Below are 15,814 nucleotides of genomic sequence, written 5' to 3'. Positions count from 1 at the left end.
CAACAGATGGTGAATAAGGGTGACCAATGCATGCGTATATAGTAGATGAGTTATTCAAACTCCAAACCGCCGCCTGTGAATTCTACCACGTATACAATTAATAACCCAGTCAGTAACAAAACGCTCGCAACACTTCGATAGCGTTTTAATAATGGAAATCGGTTTTACTCAGTCCCGGTTGACATTATTGAGACTGTGTGAATTCAGAATAGGGATAACATTAGCGCACTTCCAACGATTCGGGACTTGTGCGGTTTGAATAGACGCATTAAAAATTGGAGGAGTTTTTTGGAGAAGAGTATACATGGGAAATCATAGAAAACTCATCATTAATTTTATTAGCTAGTGCGGCGCCAGTGAGGGGTACCTTATCAGTACATTATATAATTGTGGTTGCGGCTTGTGAGGGAGTACGTGAGTTTTAGGTCTTTTTGGAATAACAGTCTGTTGACATCTGAATGGGCTAGAACCAATACTGATAAACAGGATCGCTTATCACTAGGCTCTATCGCGTCTAAGAGGTTCAACAATCTTTGGTTCTTCCAAATTGAATATTCTCTAGGCTAGCCGGTTCAGCTAGGAAGGAATGGCGGGACGCTAAATACCCCTGCTACATAGTCTTCCCGCAGAGGCTAAGTAAAATGGTTAATGCGACATCTTTTCGCGTTACCACATGTGCTGACAAATCCATCATTATAAATAAACAATTTTGAGATTTTATGGTGTTTTCGATCGAAAAATTCCGCCTAGTGGAAAACCGGCTTAATCTCGACCGTGCCACGAAAAGAATATTGGATAAAACATAGTTGGTCCTAAAGTGATCAAATGAAAACAAACGACGACGGGGAAGCAAGACCAAAACATGTCTTACCTCGCAGAGGAATAATTTCATCTCTGATTTATGCGCACAATTCCGTTTACGAATGGCTTCACTTCGGAACGTTGCAAGCATTTCATTCCCTTCTTTCATTCCCAAGTATATCTTCTTGTAGACAAAGGTCGATGAAGTGATTAGTGCTGCATGGCAAGGCGAAAAATACGAAGAGCCCCAAAAGTGCTAAACAGAACACTTAAAGCAACTATTGGTAAAACCAGAGTTGTAGCCTGACCGATAATTGAGAGGGTGGGGCATATATTCATATAATTTATAATCAATTGTCTGTACTGTCTTTTATCATGAATATATGAATATGCCCCCCCCCTCCCAATTATCAATGCTGGCAGCGTAAAACCAGCATAAAGCCACCAGATATGATGCATAGAGCCCTTGACTTTGTCAGCAACCTAGATAGGGGATCAACATAAATAGTATAAAGGAATAACAGACCTTTGTTTTAAGAATGGAGTTCTGCTAGAATTAGAATTATTAATACGCTAGTGATGATAATGGCCAAATGTCGGTTCACCTCATATTCACTGAATGGAAATTTTGGAGAAAACCCGTGGTTAACATCTGACCCAACGGTGATAGAATATCTTACTGCATGCACATACAGTATCAGTGACGTCCTTAGCGTGTTAAAATTTTGAATTTTTCAAGCCTTTGAAGAATACATTAAAAATAATTGATATAACAAGGTGATAGCAAGGCCTCATTCATAATTATTATGCATCTATTTTAGTGGAAGCTAATGGAAGTTTCTCTCCAGATTTACTTTATGCATGTAAATATTAAAACAGTATAGGATTATTCCCATGTCGGTTGTGGTCTTGTTTTTAATGGATGCGTGCTAAAGTAAAATGTAGTCTCCAAGTATAAATTCCAAACATTTTTAAATATTAAAATTCTAGAGGTAAGTGGACATGGTGTTAATTAGTCTTTCATGATTTTTCTTAAATTGAACAGCTTTTATCCTCTCATTTATATGCAGTATATTGGACTTGAGTTAATTAAGAACATCAAGTCAAATCAATATCCCTTTAATTTTCGTTTAAAGTAGAATATAACTTGAAGTATAAATACTAGCTTCCTTATATACACATAAGGGAGTAATATATAAGCTAGTAACTATTATTTACTAAACGAAGATCGCCAACAAGACGTCTGAGTTGCCCTTGTATTCTTTCAAACTGATTGATCGGCATCAAAAAGCGCCTGAACATTGGCAGTAAAAACCACGATGAAACTGAACAGTGAACACCCAATATTATAATGACGGTGCAAGAGAAGTGTTGATTAAACAGCAACCCATAACCTATATTTGATATTAAATTATTTCAACTTCAACAGTCCGCAACCTTCATTCATTTAAGATCAGAGTGGTACTTCAACGCCAAAAAGAACGATGATGACATTCCGCAGGTTCGCCTACGGTAACCTTGCTAATGCAAAATTAATTTTACATCATTTAAATGAAAAACGTTTGGAAACCTTTTGACCGTCTGTCAGATGGGCGAAAGATAATCTGGAAGTGCCAATCCAGAGGCCTTATTGAACCATCTAATTGGTAGTAGCAATCGTAGCATTGTCCAATCCTTCGAATCGAGAACGTCTTTCGGCGCAAAACAACATGATAATTATGGACATCATCTTAGACGTAATAAAATAACCGATATGGGGCAGCTGACTCCTTGCTTTTTACCCGTTGGGGAAAGATCTATCAGTTCTAAAACCGGGAAAAATTTTTAGCTTTATAGGGTGATTTTACTTGGAGTAAAACTGTAATCTATTTCCTGAATCTCCTCCCGCGTTTAAGATGACAATTTCTCTTATTTTTTTCGACTTACTTTTTCGGTAACATTATTTTTGGGACAATGTGTTGATAATTTTTTTATATTGTCGACATAAACTTGTACATCGCAACCTGTAAGTCGACAGGGAAATCAGTGTTAATCCCGGTAAAAATATGAGGAGGTTTTGGGTGTTGTTTATTACATCATGCAGATATTCATGAACAAAATAATTAGCTACAAAAAATCAACAATTGTTTATTACAAGCGTTTCTCTACAGACTACAGCGTCCCTAAATAATATTATGCTCATTGGGAAATATATTTAACACATATAAGAATTGTGTTCAGAGAAATCTAGTATACGTTCAATATTCGATTTAACATATATTGTAACTTACAAAATTTATGTGAAAAAATTGATTTGTTGCATAAAATTTAACTGCGAAGACAAAGACTATTTATATCTCCTACTTCCAAACAGATTCCCGAATAATCGTTTCAATAAAAATCAGCTAATTTATGTCGCCCTAGCTCATAATATATTATTGTTCAATCGATATTATTATATTGCGAAGACAATGTCATATAAACGTTGGCGTGCATTCTTAAAAACCTTTCTCGGGGAATAACTTTGTTTTGTCTTGTGATTTATACGAGACTTGACTCATCAAAAAGTTTTATTATTAATGAGTGAATATTACATTATGGCAGGCCGCAACATAAACTGATTTTCTTTAATTATCACAAAGGATTTGGCGTTCGGCATAACAGGATTGCACTATACGTCGAAGCAATATGAAACGCTATGATATAAATATCCCGTGCAGCTGCCATGTCACCTTTTGCTTCTTTCTTCCGCTAAAAACCAGGGCATTATCAGCGTTTTCTTTTTGAGAAGCTCGTTACTCATTGTTTTCACCTTTTATATTAGGCACATTAACAACACAATTAAAGATGCCTTTGTTTGGTCAGTTCGTCTAAAGCAAATGGTTTACCTCCGAGGAAGCGAAGTCAAACTATGATATTTAGGCTTAATTTCACATCCATTCTTGCACGTTTACGATTCAAGGACCAATAGCAAAATTCAGCGATTATATTCTTCATTCCATCTTTTTTTGTCAATATATATTCTGTTGTATATTGATACATAATACATAAGTATTATCAGCGTTACTCAGCATTCCCCACAAATGGAATTTTCAGTAGACAAAAGTTATTTGCAAGTGTCCTTATCAATTTCAATACCGGCGAAATATAAACGATAAGGAGTTGGTTCTTGCTAGATTTAGATAAGTACCTTTGTCTTCTATATAAACCGTTAAACTAGGTTAATATTTCACTTGGGGAATATTATAAATTTTTCGGTTCGAAACAGAGAAAAGGATTACATGGATTGAGAACGTTACTATATAATTAAAAGTTAGCCACCTACTACATCAGACGATTATAGAAATCTCGTCAGAATTGCATTCGTCGTTGCGGCTCTCTGTGAGGGAGTTTGAGGTCTTTATCACAGCTGGAATAACAGTGAGTTGACATCTGCATGGATTAGAAACAATACACACTGGGTCAGGGCGCTATTCGCTTATCACTAGGCTCTACACCACATCACAACCTAGGAGGCTCGACAATCTTGCTGGATTGAATCGGCGAATTTGTCATGAAAATTCGACAGCTGAGGCTAACAACCTTCAAATTAGTTCTCGCGATGCTCTTCGCTTTAATTTTAATATGCCAAGGTTAGTAAAAAACCATTTACTTTCTTTAATTTTGCATTGCATATGCTACAGAATCGTTAGATCATAACAATTGTCTGGATCATTTAGTGGCATATGTAGTTCTCAATAGGTGAATCGGCAAATTGCCAGGAGTATAGAATGCTTGCAGTCATATTACGCTATGGAACACAATGAAATGCATCTTGTCGAGGTAACGGAGCAGTGTTATATAATTGCCAATTATATGAAAAATTTCATTATAACGGATTTTACTCAAAAACTCTACTTTGTTTGAAATTTTGCACTTTACCCATGCCGTAATATCGACTTATTTTATTCTCGGGTAACTGTAGTACGTAAAAGAATCTTATGTCACTTAATTTTAGTGACAAATTTTCACAAACATAATTTTTTGAACGTAATTTGGACACTTTATTTTTGCGGCTCCCTGTTGGAAGCACATATATAAAATATACAAAGCATATTAAACAAAATATAGCCTACGAAAATTAGTTGTCACGCTTTGAAATACACGAATGATAAAATTAAGAGAAAGGAATTAACTTTTTTTACAAGGCAGATGTGTCAATGGTTCCATGTAGTTTTGATTGTATGCTTGATACGCCACTTCGTTGTTATGCCTATCTGTTTATATTTTACTGCCTATCTCACTCGTGGGAGGCAGATATAAACACTGCATAACAAGCGGGAGAGAAAATTAGAGTTTTCTCTTTTGGTCAAACAAAAGCAAGAATTGACCGTGGGAAGGATGCGGTGAAGACAAATGACAACTCCTAATTGAGACTGAAACTTTTTGCCAAGAAGAAAAATTTTTTCAAGCACGTTATAAACACAACCTAAGAATGGAAGGATTATTACAGCTAGTTTTCTTTTTATATTGTTCTTTTTTTTATATTGTCTTGCCCTCAATCATTCTGCATGCAAAGAAAAAAAGGTGATCTTCTGAGCCAAGAGGAAAGTGATCAAGTCTCAGCAAAATTTCAACCACGACACATGCATGCAAATGATGCAATGCATGCGATAAAATGCATGAAAAATATTCGTGAGATCCTGTGAGATGCAGGCATTAGACATTTTTGGCAGTGAATAATTTTCATTTCATTTTTCCTTCTAAAGAGTATGACAGTGTAGATTTGTCCTTCTTTGGCGATAATATGGAGAAATTCATTTGCAAAAAATGAAAATTCTACGCAAAATAGATTTACGCGGAACCTATTATAACACCAATTCCTTCCCACTAGTAAACTCTGGTCAGTAATGCCTTTTAGCATCTCGAAGAGCTCACACTACGGCTGCATGCGTAAAGAATTAGAATGAAGTGATACACTGTCAAACATTTTAGAGGGAAATAACGTTCTTTGCTATGGTTTATTTCTATCGATATTTCTTGGATATGATCCCAACAGAAAATTAATTTTCTTTTACAGTAATTTTAGTGCTAAAATCTTTCTTCAAAGGAGAAACAGTGAAAGCTAGATCCGAAGTGTTTGCTCTAAACAGTGGTCCTCCACCTTACATGAAAGTCCTATCCGGAAGTGACGTGGATTTCACTTGGAAATTTCGGGTTTTTCGGCCAAAAACGATCACTGCTGTGTCGTGGCATTTCATTCATTCAAACGACAACTTGTTGGATGACATCAAGCTTATACATGTTATGGTGAACAATTCCGTGGCAAATGCCCAGCATCCCCTCTTGAATTTAGATATACATAATCGGGCGAATTGCTCTTTTCATTTTCAAAATGACATCTGGTCGTTGCGTTGTCAATTACGTAACACTACAGTAGACGACAGTGCCCAGTACGAAACGAAAATTCATTTGGGAATAGACACGGTTGCGTCAAATACGTCGTTTTTGAAAGTCGTAGGTAAGTGTGATAATAAGCATTATAATATAACATTTATAGTACGCGCGTGCTGATTGGTCGAGAAGCGTGTTTCTATAACTGTATAGAAACACGGGAATTTTCCCGCCGAACTTGTCAAGCGAAGTAATGTAATGAGAATTTGTAATTGAATCGAATTATAATATTTGTACAAAATCTTTTTATTGAGTTATATTATAAAATAAATAGAAAACATTTTTTCCTGTGTTTCTATACAGTTATAGAAACACTTGTGGGAGTTTGGGAGAACTCGAAGTAACGTGGAAAAACTCGCCCTACGGGCTCGTTTTTCCACTGATTATTTCTCGTTCTCCCAAACTCTCACGCGTGTTTCTATAACTGTATAGAAACACGGAAAATGTTTTCTATTTAACAATTAGACAACGAGTCCGAGTTGTCTATTCGCTCATAGACAACGAAGGCGAGTTGTCTAATTGTTTTAGTATACACCATGTACCTAGATATATTAATTTCGAGAAAATAATCAATACACCGCAATTACACCGAAAAATAATTCAATTTTATACGGTTGCGCTAGCGAAATTTTCCCAACCGTGCACCATCACGAATAGACAATGGTTGAGTAGCCAATCAGAATGTAGGATTTGTAATAGACAATAGTCGGGTGTATACTAATTCTTAATTGCAAACGCTGGCTCAATAAATGCATGCATGCAGTGTATTGACTTGCTCATCCGGTAGTTAGATAGCCTAGGGGAGAATGGCTTGATAAATTCATTTATAGTGACAAAATGGTCTGGCAACAGGCTTGGTGTTATCATGGTTGTTGACCGGCCTACGGTGTTCACCAAACCTTACCCTTCAATACAACAGCCAGAGACGTGCCGGGCGGGAAGCGTATTCGAAATATAAATATTAAAGCCCAACATAGTGCTTTCAGTAAACCCATAAGAGACAATTAAACAATTTGAGAATAATAAGTATATATTTGGTAGTAACGTTTCGTCTTAACTTAAGACATCTTCAGACTAAATGATAAATTACATGATAATTTGAATATGTAGACTAGTAATATATTTACAAGGTATCAATTTACAAAAGGTGATAACAAGAGCAAAGTGAAGACAAACAGTACATGAGAGGACAAGGGACAGAGACGTCACGACACGATGACAATACGAAGTAAGGACTAGAATAGGTACAACTATGGAATACCCCGCATGCGAGAGTACTATGTAAGCTGGCTACGTGGCTACGTGTTTATTTTTTGGTTACATTTAGGGTTTTACGGTATTTAAAGTTTGAGGGTGCTTGTTTAGGAGGCTTTTTAGTGAGTAACACTGTGTTAAAGTAATTCAACTGGTTGTTTTATAGGGCGTTGAATAATAGAAGTTAGCAAATTATTGGAATTAAGGTTCTATTTTAAGAAGTGTGTATTTTAATATTTCGGTATTTTAATGGTTTTGTGCAGAATTAGTAAGTATCGGGATTTTAATTACGTAAGGGGTTGGTGGTTAGGGTTAGGGTTAGGGTGAGGGTTAGGGATAGGGTTACCAAGTGGTCAAGTAGCCATGTAGCCAAGTAGTCATATAGCCATGCATCAGTTGGCAAGTAGCCATTAAGCACGTAGCCACGTAGTCATGTAGCCATCGTCGTAGCCACGTAGCCACGTAGCCACGTAGCCATGTGGCCACGCATGTAGCCATGTAGCCATGTAGCCACGTAGCCATGTAGCCATATAGTCGTGTTGGTAAAGGAAGAGATGTTCGCATGTATGTTGCCAGGTAGCCACAGGAAAGCAACACTTACATGTGGCGGGGTATTCTATAATTACTTCCTAAAATAAATTGAGTGTGATAGAGTTGCCTTGAGCATTAAGGGAAGATTTAAGTTTGGTGATGAGGAGACTCTCATGTATCATTAGCTGATAAGAGTCAGATGAGGAAGAGAGGATTCTAAATTCGTCAAAGCTTGCCGAGTGTCCGTAAGCCTTTAATAAGTGCGAATGTATACTGGACATAACAGGGCTTGAGGTTTGTTTACCAGTGATAGATGATTTTCCCTCCCAAGTGCTCTGATATTCTGGTATGTAGATGACGCGTGGTTTGACCCGCGTGCGACGCGGAACAGCATCGACACTTAAATAAACAAGACGCCTGTTCTGCCGTTAACTCCGGCGCGCGTGCCAGTCTTTAATATAGAGCTTCTGAACATAAACAATACAGTTCATATTCGCATTTAGATGCCTTGCGAACCTAAATGTTCGATCGCGAAATTCAGAAGCACATCGTACTTTAAAAAGTATAGAAGTTCAATTGTTCAAAAATGTAAATAAACCGCATGATACATTCGCTTTGTCTTACACTTTGCCTTTGGCATTCGCGCTTATATATTATATCTTCAATCCTGTGCAAACTTCGACGTGTCAACGCGCCCATAGGACCAGAATCTACATGTATTAAATATATTCTTACCCCAATTTAATCTAAACTTAATCGAAAAGCATGAAAAGAACGGTTTATTTGTTCCTCTTGGAGGAATTGCCGTATCATGCGAGCGAAATCGAATCGCGCATCGGAAAATTAGCCAAAGCTGTGCACCACTACTCTTGGGAGATAAGACTGGGACGTAGATAAATACGGTCACATACGCGTTTAAAATACTAGAATGTTTCGCGCCATTTCAGACTTGCGACGACGAAAAATAAAAAAAAAAAACAAAAAAAAACAAACAAAACCGAGGCGAATTTTCAACTCCGTCGCTGACGCCGGAGTAATAAACTACACCAGATCTCAGGACTTTATCTTTGAAAGGAGAGAGTAAAGAAAGCCGCCTAGTGGAACGAAAAACAAATCTAACATCTATATGCGGAAAAGCGGCGCTACAAAGACAGTTGATTTGAGTGCGAATCTGAATAGAGTGTAACCCAGTAAAAGGGAGCTTAAGGGAACTTAAGCCCTCTCTTAATGTTAAAGGCAACTCTATCCCCTTCGATTTATTTTAGTCCTTACTTCGTATTGTCATCGTGTCGTGACGTCTTTGTCCCTTGTCCTCTCATGTACTGTTTGTCCTCACTTTGTTCTTGTTATCACCTTTTGTAAATTGATACATTGTAAATATATTACTAGTCTACATATTCAAATTATCAGGTAATTTATCATTTAGTCTGAAGATATCTTAAGTTAAGACGAAACGTTACTATACCAAATATATTCTTATTATTCTCAAATTGTTTAATTGTCTCTTATCGGTTTACTGAAAGCACTATGTTGGGCTTTAATATTTATATTTCGAATACGCTTCCCGCCCGGCACGTCTCTGGCAACAGTAATGAAAAACTTTTCTTAAAAAGACCTTATCTTAGGGAAACCTTGTCTTATCTTATAAAAACGTATCTCTAGAGATCTTAGTTTCACCGATATATAGTATACTATTCGCGGCACTCACCTCTCTGCTCAGTGGGGAGATTAAAAAATGTAAACAATATCCCTTATCTTTCTAGGGAGTAATTAATATTCATCATAAGTAAACGTTTCTCATGCAATACTGACTTATAAGCTATAAAATATATTTAGGACCAACTAAATTAAAATTAATATCGTCACAAACAATTATACCTCCAAATTTCCTTCATTTTCCTGGCCATTAACGTTTGCATCATCCACGGCATTTCGAGGTTTGGGGCCGGTTCTGGTTCTTGATCCATCGCTACTTGTGGCGGCTCTTGCTGTGGAAATTGAACCGCTTCGCATTCAGCCATACTTCTGACAAAATTTACGAGCTGTACAATAATTTTTCTGTACTCCTTTCGCGGCCGGACTGAACTGAGCAAAAAGGTCATCCTGCGGTAGCACACACCCTTTTAATACCACTGGGAGTCATTTCTGCGCCTGTCCATGCCTTTTCAACCATTAAATTCCTTCTAATACTCACTCTTTCCACTTCGCATATCATTATAAGCGCCGCGAATAGTAAACCACATTTGTTTCATGAAATGCAATAAATGAGGCTGGATGAGAGGCATGTGAAATGTTGCTTAATGAAACTGTGAATTAAGAGCCGAAATAACTGTGCTGGAATCAGTAATTGAGCATGCTTTACATTGGCCAATGCCACAGGGGAATGTGCCATTGGGCTCTGAACAGTTTTGCTGTAGAGAGCTGTGAACCAATGTGTCCGGGATATTTTTGTTGTGCCGAAAAGAGACTAGGAGGTTGTCAGTGAAAATGGAAGATGTCTCGGTATATTCTGCGGACATGAAAATTTTTAAGTATGATATCCCTAACAAGCTTAAACTCTCTTTTACCTCTAGGTTGTACCAGTATATTGTCCCAGTATGGATTTTATGTTTCGAAAATTCAAACAAACGCTTGCATCCTATATGAAATACAAGCATAATTATAATCCTATATATCAGTTCATTTGAAAGAGACTTAAGTTTATATATATATAATGTATAATAATTGTTAGTACGTAGTATTTAAATTATGAACAGGATAATTTAAATTATATAAATCACTGAAAATATATAACTTCAATCATCTTTAACAAAACCTTTATCACATTGACACAAATCAGAGCTGAGCATAATGTACCAGGGTGGTCCATGAAGCTTTTAACCAGCGTATTTAATGCTAACAATATGCTTTCTTCAACGTTTTAAAGATGATTTGATTTACTTGGACACCAGTTCCTGGCATTGACATTGATTCTAGGTGAAAAAATAAGAACATTTATCATCTCGATATAATTTAGAGGTTTAATTTTTTGCATATCTCAACTTTATACATGCATAACAGAAAGCAGTTCACAATTGCAATTTGGCCATGCATTGAGATATTAAGGACGCAATATAAACCGTGATATTGAAATATTTATGACGCGGAATTTTCGAGAAGAGTCACATTCATGAAAAAAACTTCGCTGTAACTATACTCTTCTTCTATTGCCTAATACATTTTATATTTTTTGCAATAAAGACTTGATGTTGGATAGCAAGAAAACGGACAACGTCGTGGAATCCTGGATTGGAAAACCGACTGTTCTGAAATGTGCCATTTTCAGGAATAGGATTCTAAAGACATCGTACATGTGGCAGGTCGTCAGTGAGAAGAAAGATATAACGCGCGGTATTAAAAAGGGAGGAAGTAAGACCTCTTATACCTTTATTCCACAATCCGACAAAGACTTCGCGAGATATAAATGCACAATTTCGACGGAGGCGACGATTGTAGAACACGAAATCCTTGTACAGCAAATATGTGAGTTACGCTAGATATTACAAACTTATAAAACATAGTAGCTACGATACAGTCGATACTTAAGAATTTATATATTCGGCGGTATAATAGTTTTCATTGACCGACGCAAACTTCTGCACGAAAAAATAGCCAAAATTTTAGAAAACGGGAATCGAGAAAGAAATTTATTTTTGAGTATAATTAAAAATGCATTCAAATAAGGAAAAACCGAATTATTTGTTCGGTTCTCTGTAATTCTCAGCGGATTTCACAATTTCACAGACACTAATATATAGTCGTAACCCTGTATAACCGCTGTAAACGGGAGTGTAAAATTAACCATATGCCGGCGCTGAAATGGGAAGAAGTGATACATCTATTATAGCTACTGATAGATGTGCCAAATAGAGTACAAGGATAATTTAAGACCTAAGAATACAATTGCATAATAACGGTACGTAAGATACAAGCTCATATGCAATTATGTTCTTTAGGTTTTAAATGATCCTTGTATTTTATTTGGCACATCTATCAGTATACCTATATCACTTCTTTCCATTTCAATGCCGGTATGGTTAATTTTACACTCCCACTTTTAATTTGCAATTTGTACTTATAAAGCTATAACGTGTCCATGCATACGAGAGCGTATACTGAAATTAGTGAAATTGCAAATTGGGTTGAAAATGGTAACAATTTTCGTAGGTAATACAAAATTAATGTACTCAAAGGCAGCTTTTGCAAGCCTATATTTTCCGAATTTTACCGAATTTTACAACCATGCATACGCTGCACTTTTACTGATTTTAGTGCGCTCTTCAGTTTAGCTGTGAAAAGGAAGTCTGCTTGTGAAATGGAAGTCTTCAATGCATGTAAAAAGTCTATTCTCCACCTGATATTGCTTATCAGTGTTAATTTAGTATAAAATATAGTATAAAAAATATAGTATAATTAATAAAAAGTTGTTCGTTTAGTTAATCCTGGTCCGCCATTGAAACTAAACGTTCAGGTCACCAACGGAGGTAGATATGTGCGACTTTTTTGGTGTCAACCAAAAAGTGATGGTGGAAGTACGATAATCAAGTATGAAGTCATTGTAACCGGAGAGGACAGACGTGAAATACGTAAAAGCACAACTGAGCTTTCGGCAGGTGTTACATTGACCGATAAGAATCGTTATGAAATACGTGTATGTTCCGTGAATAAGGTTGAGAAGCTTGTTAATTCTTCCTGTACAAAACCACGTGAAATAAAAATATGTGAGTTGGTAAATTATTTGGCTATCATTCTCCTATCCTAACCACGTATATAATATACAATTAACACCCACTATAGTTGTCTGATTGCAAGTATGGAGACTGATTTAAATTTGACTGATGACGTTTCTATTATTAATTTTGATATTATCCATTACCACTGGCATCGATACTAGAATGAGCTGGACAATCCGGAATATAGTTGTATGTTGCAACATTTATACGTAGTTAAACCTTGGAACCAAGGGGGATCATTTTTCGTAAAAAATCTACACAGTCTACTTTGCCAGTTTGCCCTTTTTATGTCATCGATCTTAGTTAATATTTTCTAACACCCGTTAAGTCAAGGTCCCTAAGTAATCGTCCTCTTATAGTAATTATAATCCCTCTAAGAGTACCTCTATATAGCTGAGAATGAAAATGCCTTCAAGTACATCATTTTATGCGGAAGCTGTAGAAAATCTTGATAACCTTTTTGTATACTCTTTCAAATAATACAGGTCGATCCATTAATTCATTACGTGAAGTTAAAAACAAACACTTTTTAATCAAAAAGCTCTTTAAATTATATAGCTATAGGATCAGTTGAACGCTATAATTATTTACTGATTTAATCTTCCTTTTTAGCTCCATTACGGCAAAAGGGTAATCAAAATAGATTGGGCAGCCATCGGCTTCTCAACATGGCCGGATTGATGCTTGTATACTGGATTATTTAAGCCACGATTGGTGGTACGCACGAATGATGCTCTTTTTCGCTGGACACAGAAAGAAGATCGAAAAAGCGTGCTACACACTCTTCCTGGACACCGGAATGAAGAAATTGAGTTATACCCGCATAGCCGAAATGGCTACATGATAATATGTCTGGACTACTGACCATTTTTATTTATATTTCAAGTAATAATGATTTTTAGCATCATGATATGAATGATGCTAAAAGACATGAATGATGCTTACTTAGCTGGACGCGGCAACTTTATGGTTCTGGATCATGAGGAGGATTTGGAATTTTTGGAGCTCCAGTGGAGCTTCGTTAACAAGATGTGCATGGGACGACTTTGAAGAAAATATTCGAAGAATAAAGGACACTTGTATACCTAATAAGTTGTCTAGCTCGAGATACAACCTCCCTTGGTTTAACCCATCAGTCAGGAGACAAACAAGAACTAAACAAGTGAGGTGCCAAGTCCTTGCTCGCGCATTCGTCTCCTGACTGTGCTCAAGGAAATGTCGAACATTTTTGCTCTACTAGCTCACAGCCGTAAAGTTATGCTAAATTAAGTAAGCTAATTGGTCTCTAGAAATATCAAATTTAGATCTCCCGGCATTCGACGCTGATACTCCTCCTGCTTCGTTGTTTTCATTAACAGGGTGAGGGCGCTCCAAAGTAGAAATCAATAGCCTAGCTTGGTTGAGGTATCCGTTACACGCATCAGGATCTTGTGCTGAAAGAACAGCAAGGCTTTGATAAATAGTTTCAGAGCTATTGAGAATTTGATAAGAAATATGAGGGTCAGGATCTGATTAGATGACAGTCATAACATCATTTATGGCTGTTTATATGGAGCGAGTTATCCCGCCTAGGCGAGGTGAAAACTGCATATAAGACTAATCAGGTTAAGCTTTTGATGTGATGCGCTTTTCATTTCGCCTAGCCGCAGGGGTTGTTCCAGCACAAGTGCACTAATTTGCAAGACACAAGAAAACTGCTAAAAATAACCACTTTGTTTTGTAATGTAAATTAGTGCACTAGTGCTTGATCCACCCCTGCGGCTAACCGTAATAACTGCATAATTGAATCTCGTAGTTCGCGTTCCGCCATCTTGTTGTCAATTTTCCAATTCCAAACTCGCGATGCAGATTACAATTGTAAATATAAAAAATTGTATACTATTTTACGGCAAACAAAATTTGTTACCGTTTTTGGCTTGAATTAATGTGGTAATAATTTCGTTTGTAGTAAAAGGTATACAAATTTTCAAACTTTGCAAGGCTATATTTTCCATATTTTACAACATTTCACCACCAAATTTTGAAATTTCTACTAATTCTAGCACGCTCTTTTCAGCTGGGGCAACTTAATTCTCGCAAATAAATTGTTGTAAAATAGAGTTTTTATTATTTAAAATAGAGTAAAACTGTTACCAAATGGTGCGGTTTTTCTTAAATTATTACTCCGCCGTGGAAGACTTAAATTTTTACTTCGCCTGGTTTTTGTTTTGTTCTTTTTATTATTTCTCTCATCGCAAGTGTGTTTTGGCGCGAAATATACTAGTAGTGAATGCTCATTTGTACCCATGACTTGAATGGATGCAACGCTCATTGAAGAGCGTATGTGATACATCGCAAGAGTTGTGGTTCACTGCTCGAAATCTTTGGCAAATTTTTCGATGCGCGCTGCGATTTGACTTCGCTCGCATGATACAGCAATTCCTCCATGAGGAAGGAATAAACCGTTTTAATAATATTAACCGTCCCATTTTATTAATATCGCTCCATTTCGCCGTTTAATAAGATGTGGTCGTGTATGGCGCGATGACACGTCACACACGATTGAAGAATACGAACAAACACAACACGAACCATCTACATTCATTCGGGAACACATTATACACATTGCACGGTAATATAAGCTTTAAGGTTATTAACGAATTCAAAAGCGGAAGACAAGGTGAAAGTCATGTCCCTATGTAGACGTATCAGTGTAGATGTATTTTTGAACTTAGGCTCACAACGCTTCTATACTTTTTAAGCACGGTGTGCTGTCTGAATATCGAACAGCATTTAGGTTTGCAAGGCTTTTTAAACAATGAGTATGAACTGTAGTGTTTATGTTCAGAAGCTTTATATTCAAGACTGGCACGTGCGCGGCACGCCGGAGTTAACGGGTTAGGGTGGTTAGGCTTAGGGTTGTGTCAGACTAGTCCCTAGTCCTCTTTAGCCGCGCCTTGCATTCTTGTGACTCAACCGGTTTGAACGCAGCTCTCAGCGTGGGCCCCCCTATCCTGTATAATTAACAGCGCGCGCTTACGAGGCCTGGGACTAGGCTGGGGTTG

The 15,814-nt window shown here is 36.9% G+C and overlaps 1 protein-coding gene across 2 annotated transcripts; it reads left to right on the top strand.

Moving 5' to 3' along the window:
• Positions 1-4,106: 4,106 nt before the first annotated feature.
• On the top strand, positions 4,107-14,826 carry LOC114524240 (titin-like). Of its 2 annotated transcripts, XM_028545383.1 has the most exons (5): positions 4,107-4,412; positions 5,870-6,280; positions 11,239-11,520; positions 12,474-12,758; positions 13,383-14,826. In XM_028545383.1, the coding sequence occupies exons 1-5, from the start codon at positions 4,334-4,336 to the stop codon at positions 13,472-13,474; spliced, it is 1,149 nt and encodes a 382-aa protein (XP_028401184.1). In that variant the 5' UTR covers positions 4,107-4,333; the 3' UTR covers positions 13,475-14,826. The 2 variants fall into 2 exon arrangements, with proteins under 2 accessions (XP_028401184.1, XP_028401185.1); XM_028545384.1 differs by lacking the exons at positions 4,107-4,412; positions 5,870-6,280 and adding an exon at positions 7,379-7,441.
• Positions 14,827-15,814: the final 988 nt, after the last annotated feature.

This window comes from Dendronephthya gigantea, unplaced genomic scaffold (assembly GCF_004324835.1).
Source record: "Dendronephthya gigantea isolate DGI-Jeju-01 unplaced genomic scaffold, DenGig_1.0 000030F, whole genome shotgun sequence".
NCBI classification, from domain to species: Eukaryota; Metazoa; Cnidaria; class Anthozoa; order Malacalcyonacea; family Nephtheidae; genus Dendronephthya; species Dendronephthya gigantea.
This window is presented reverse-complemented; position numbering and strand designations above follow the sequence as displayed.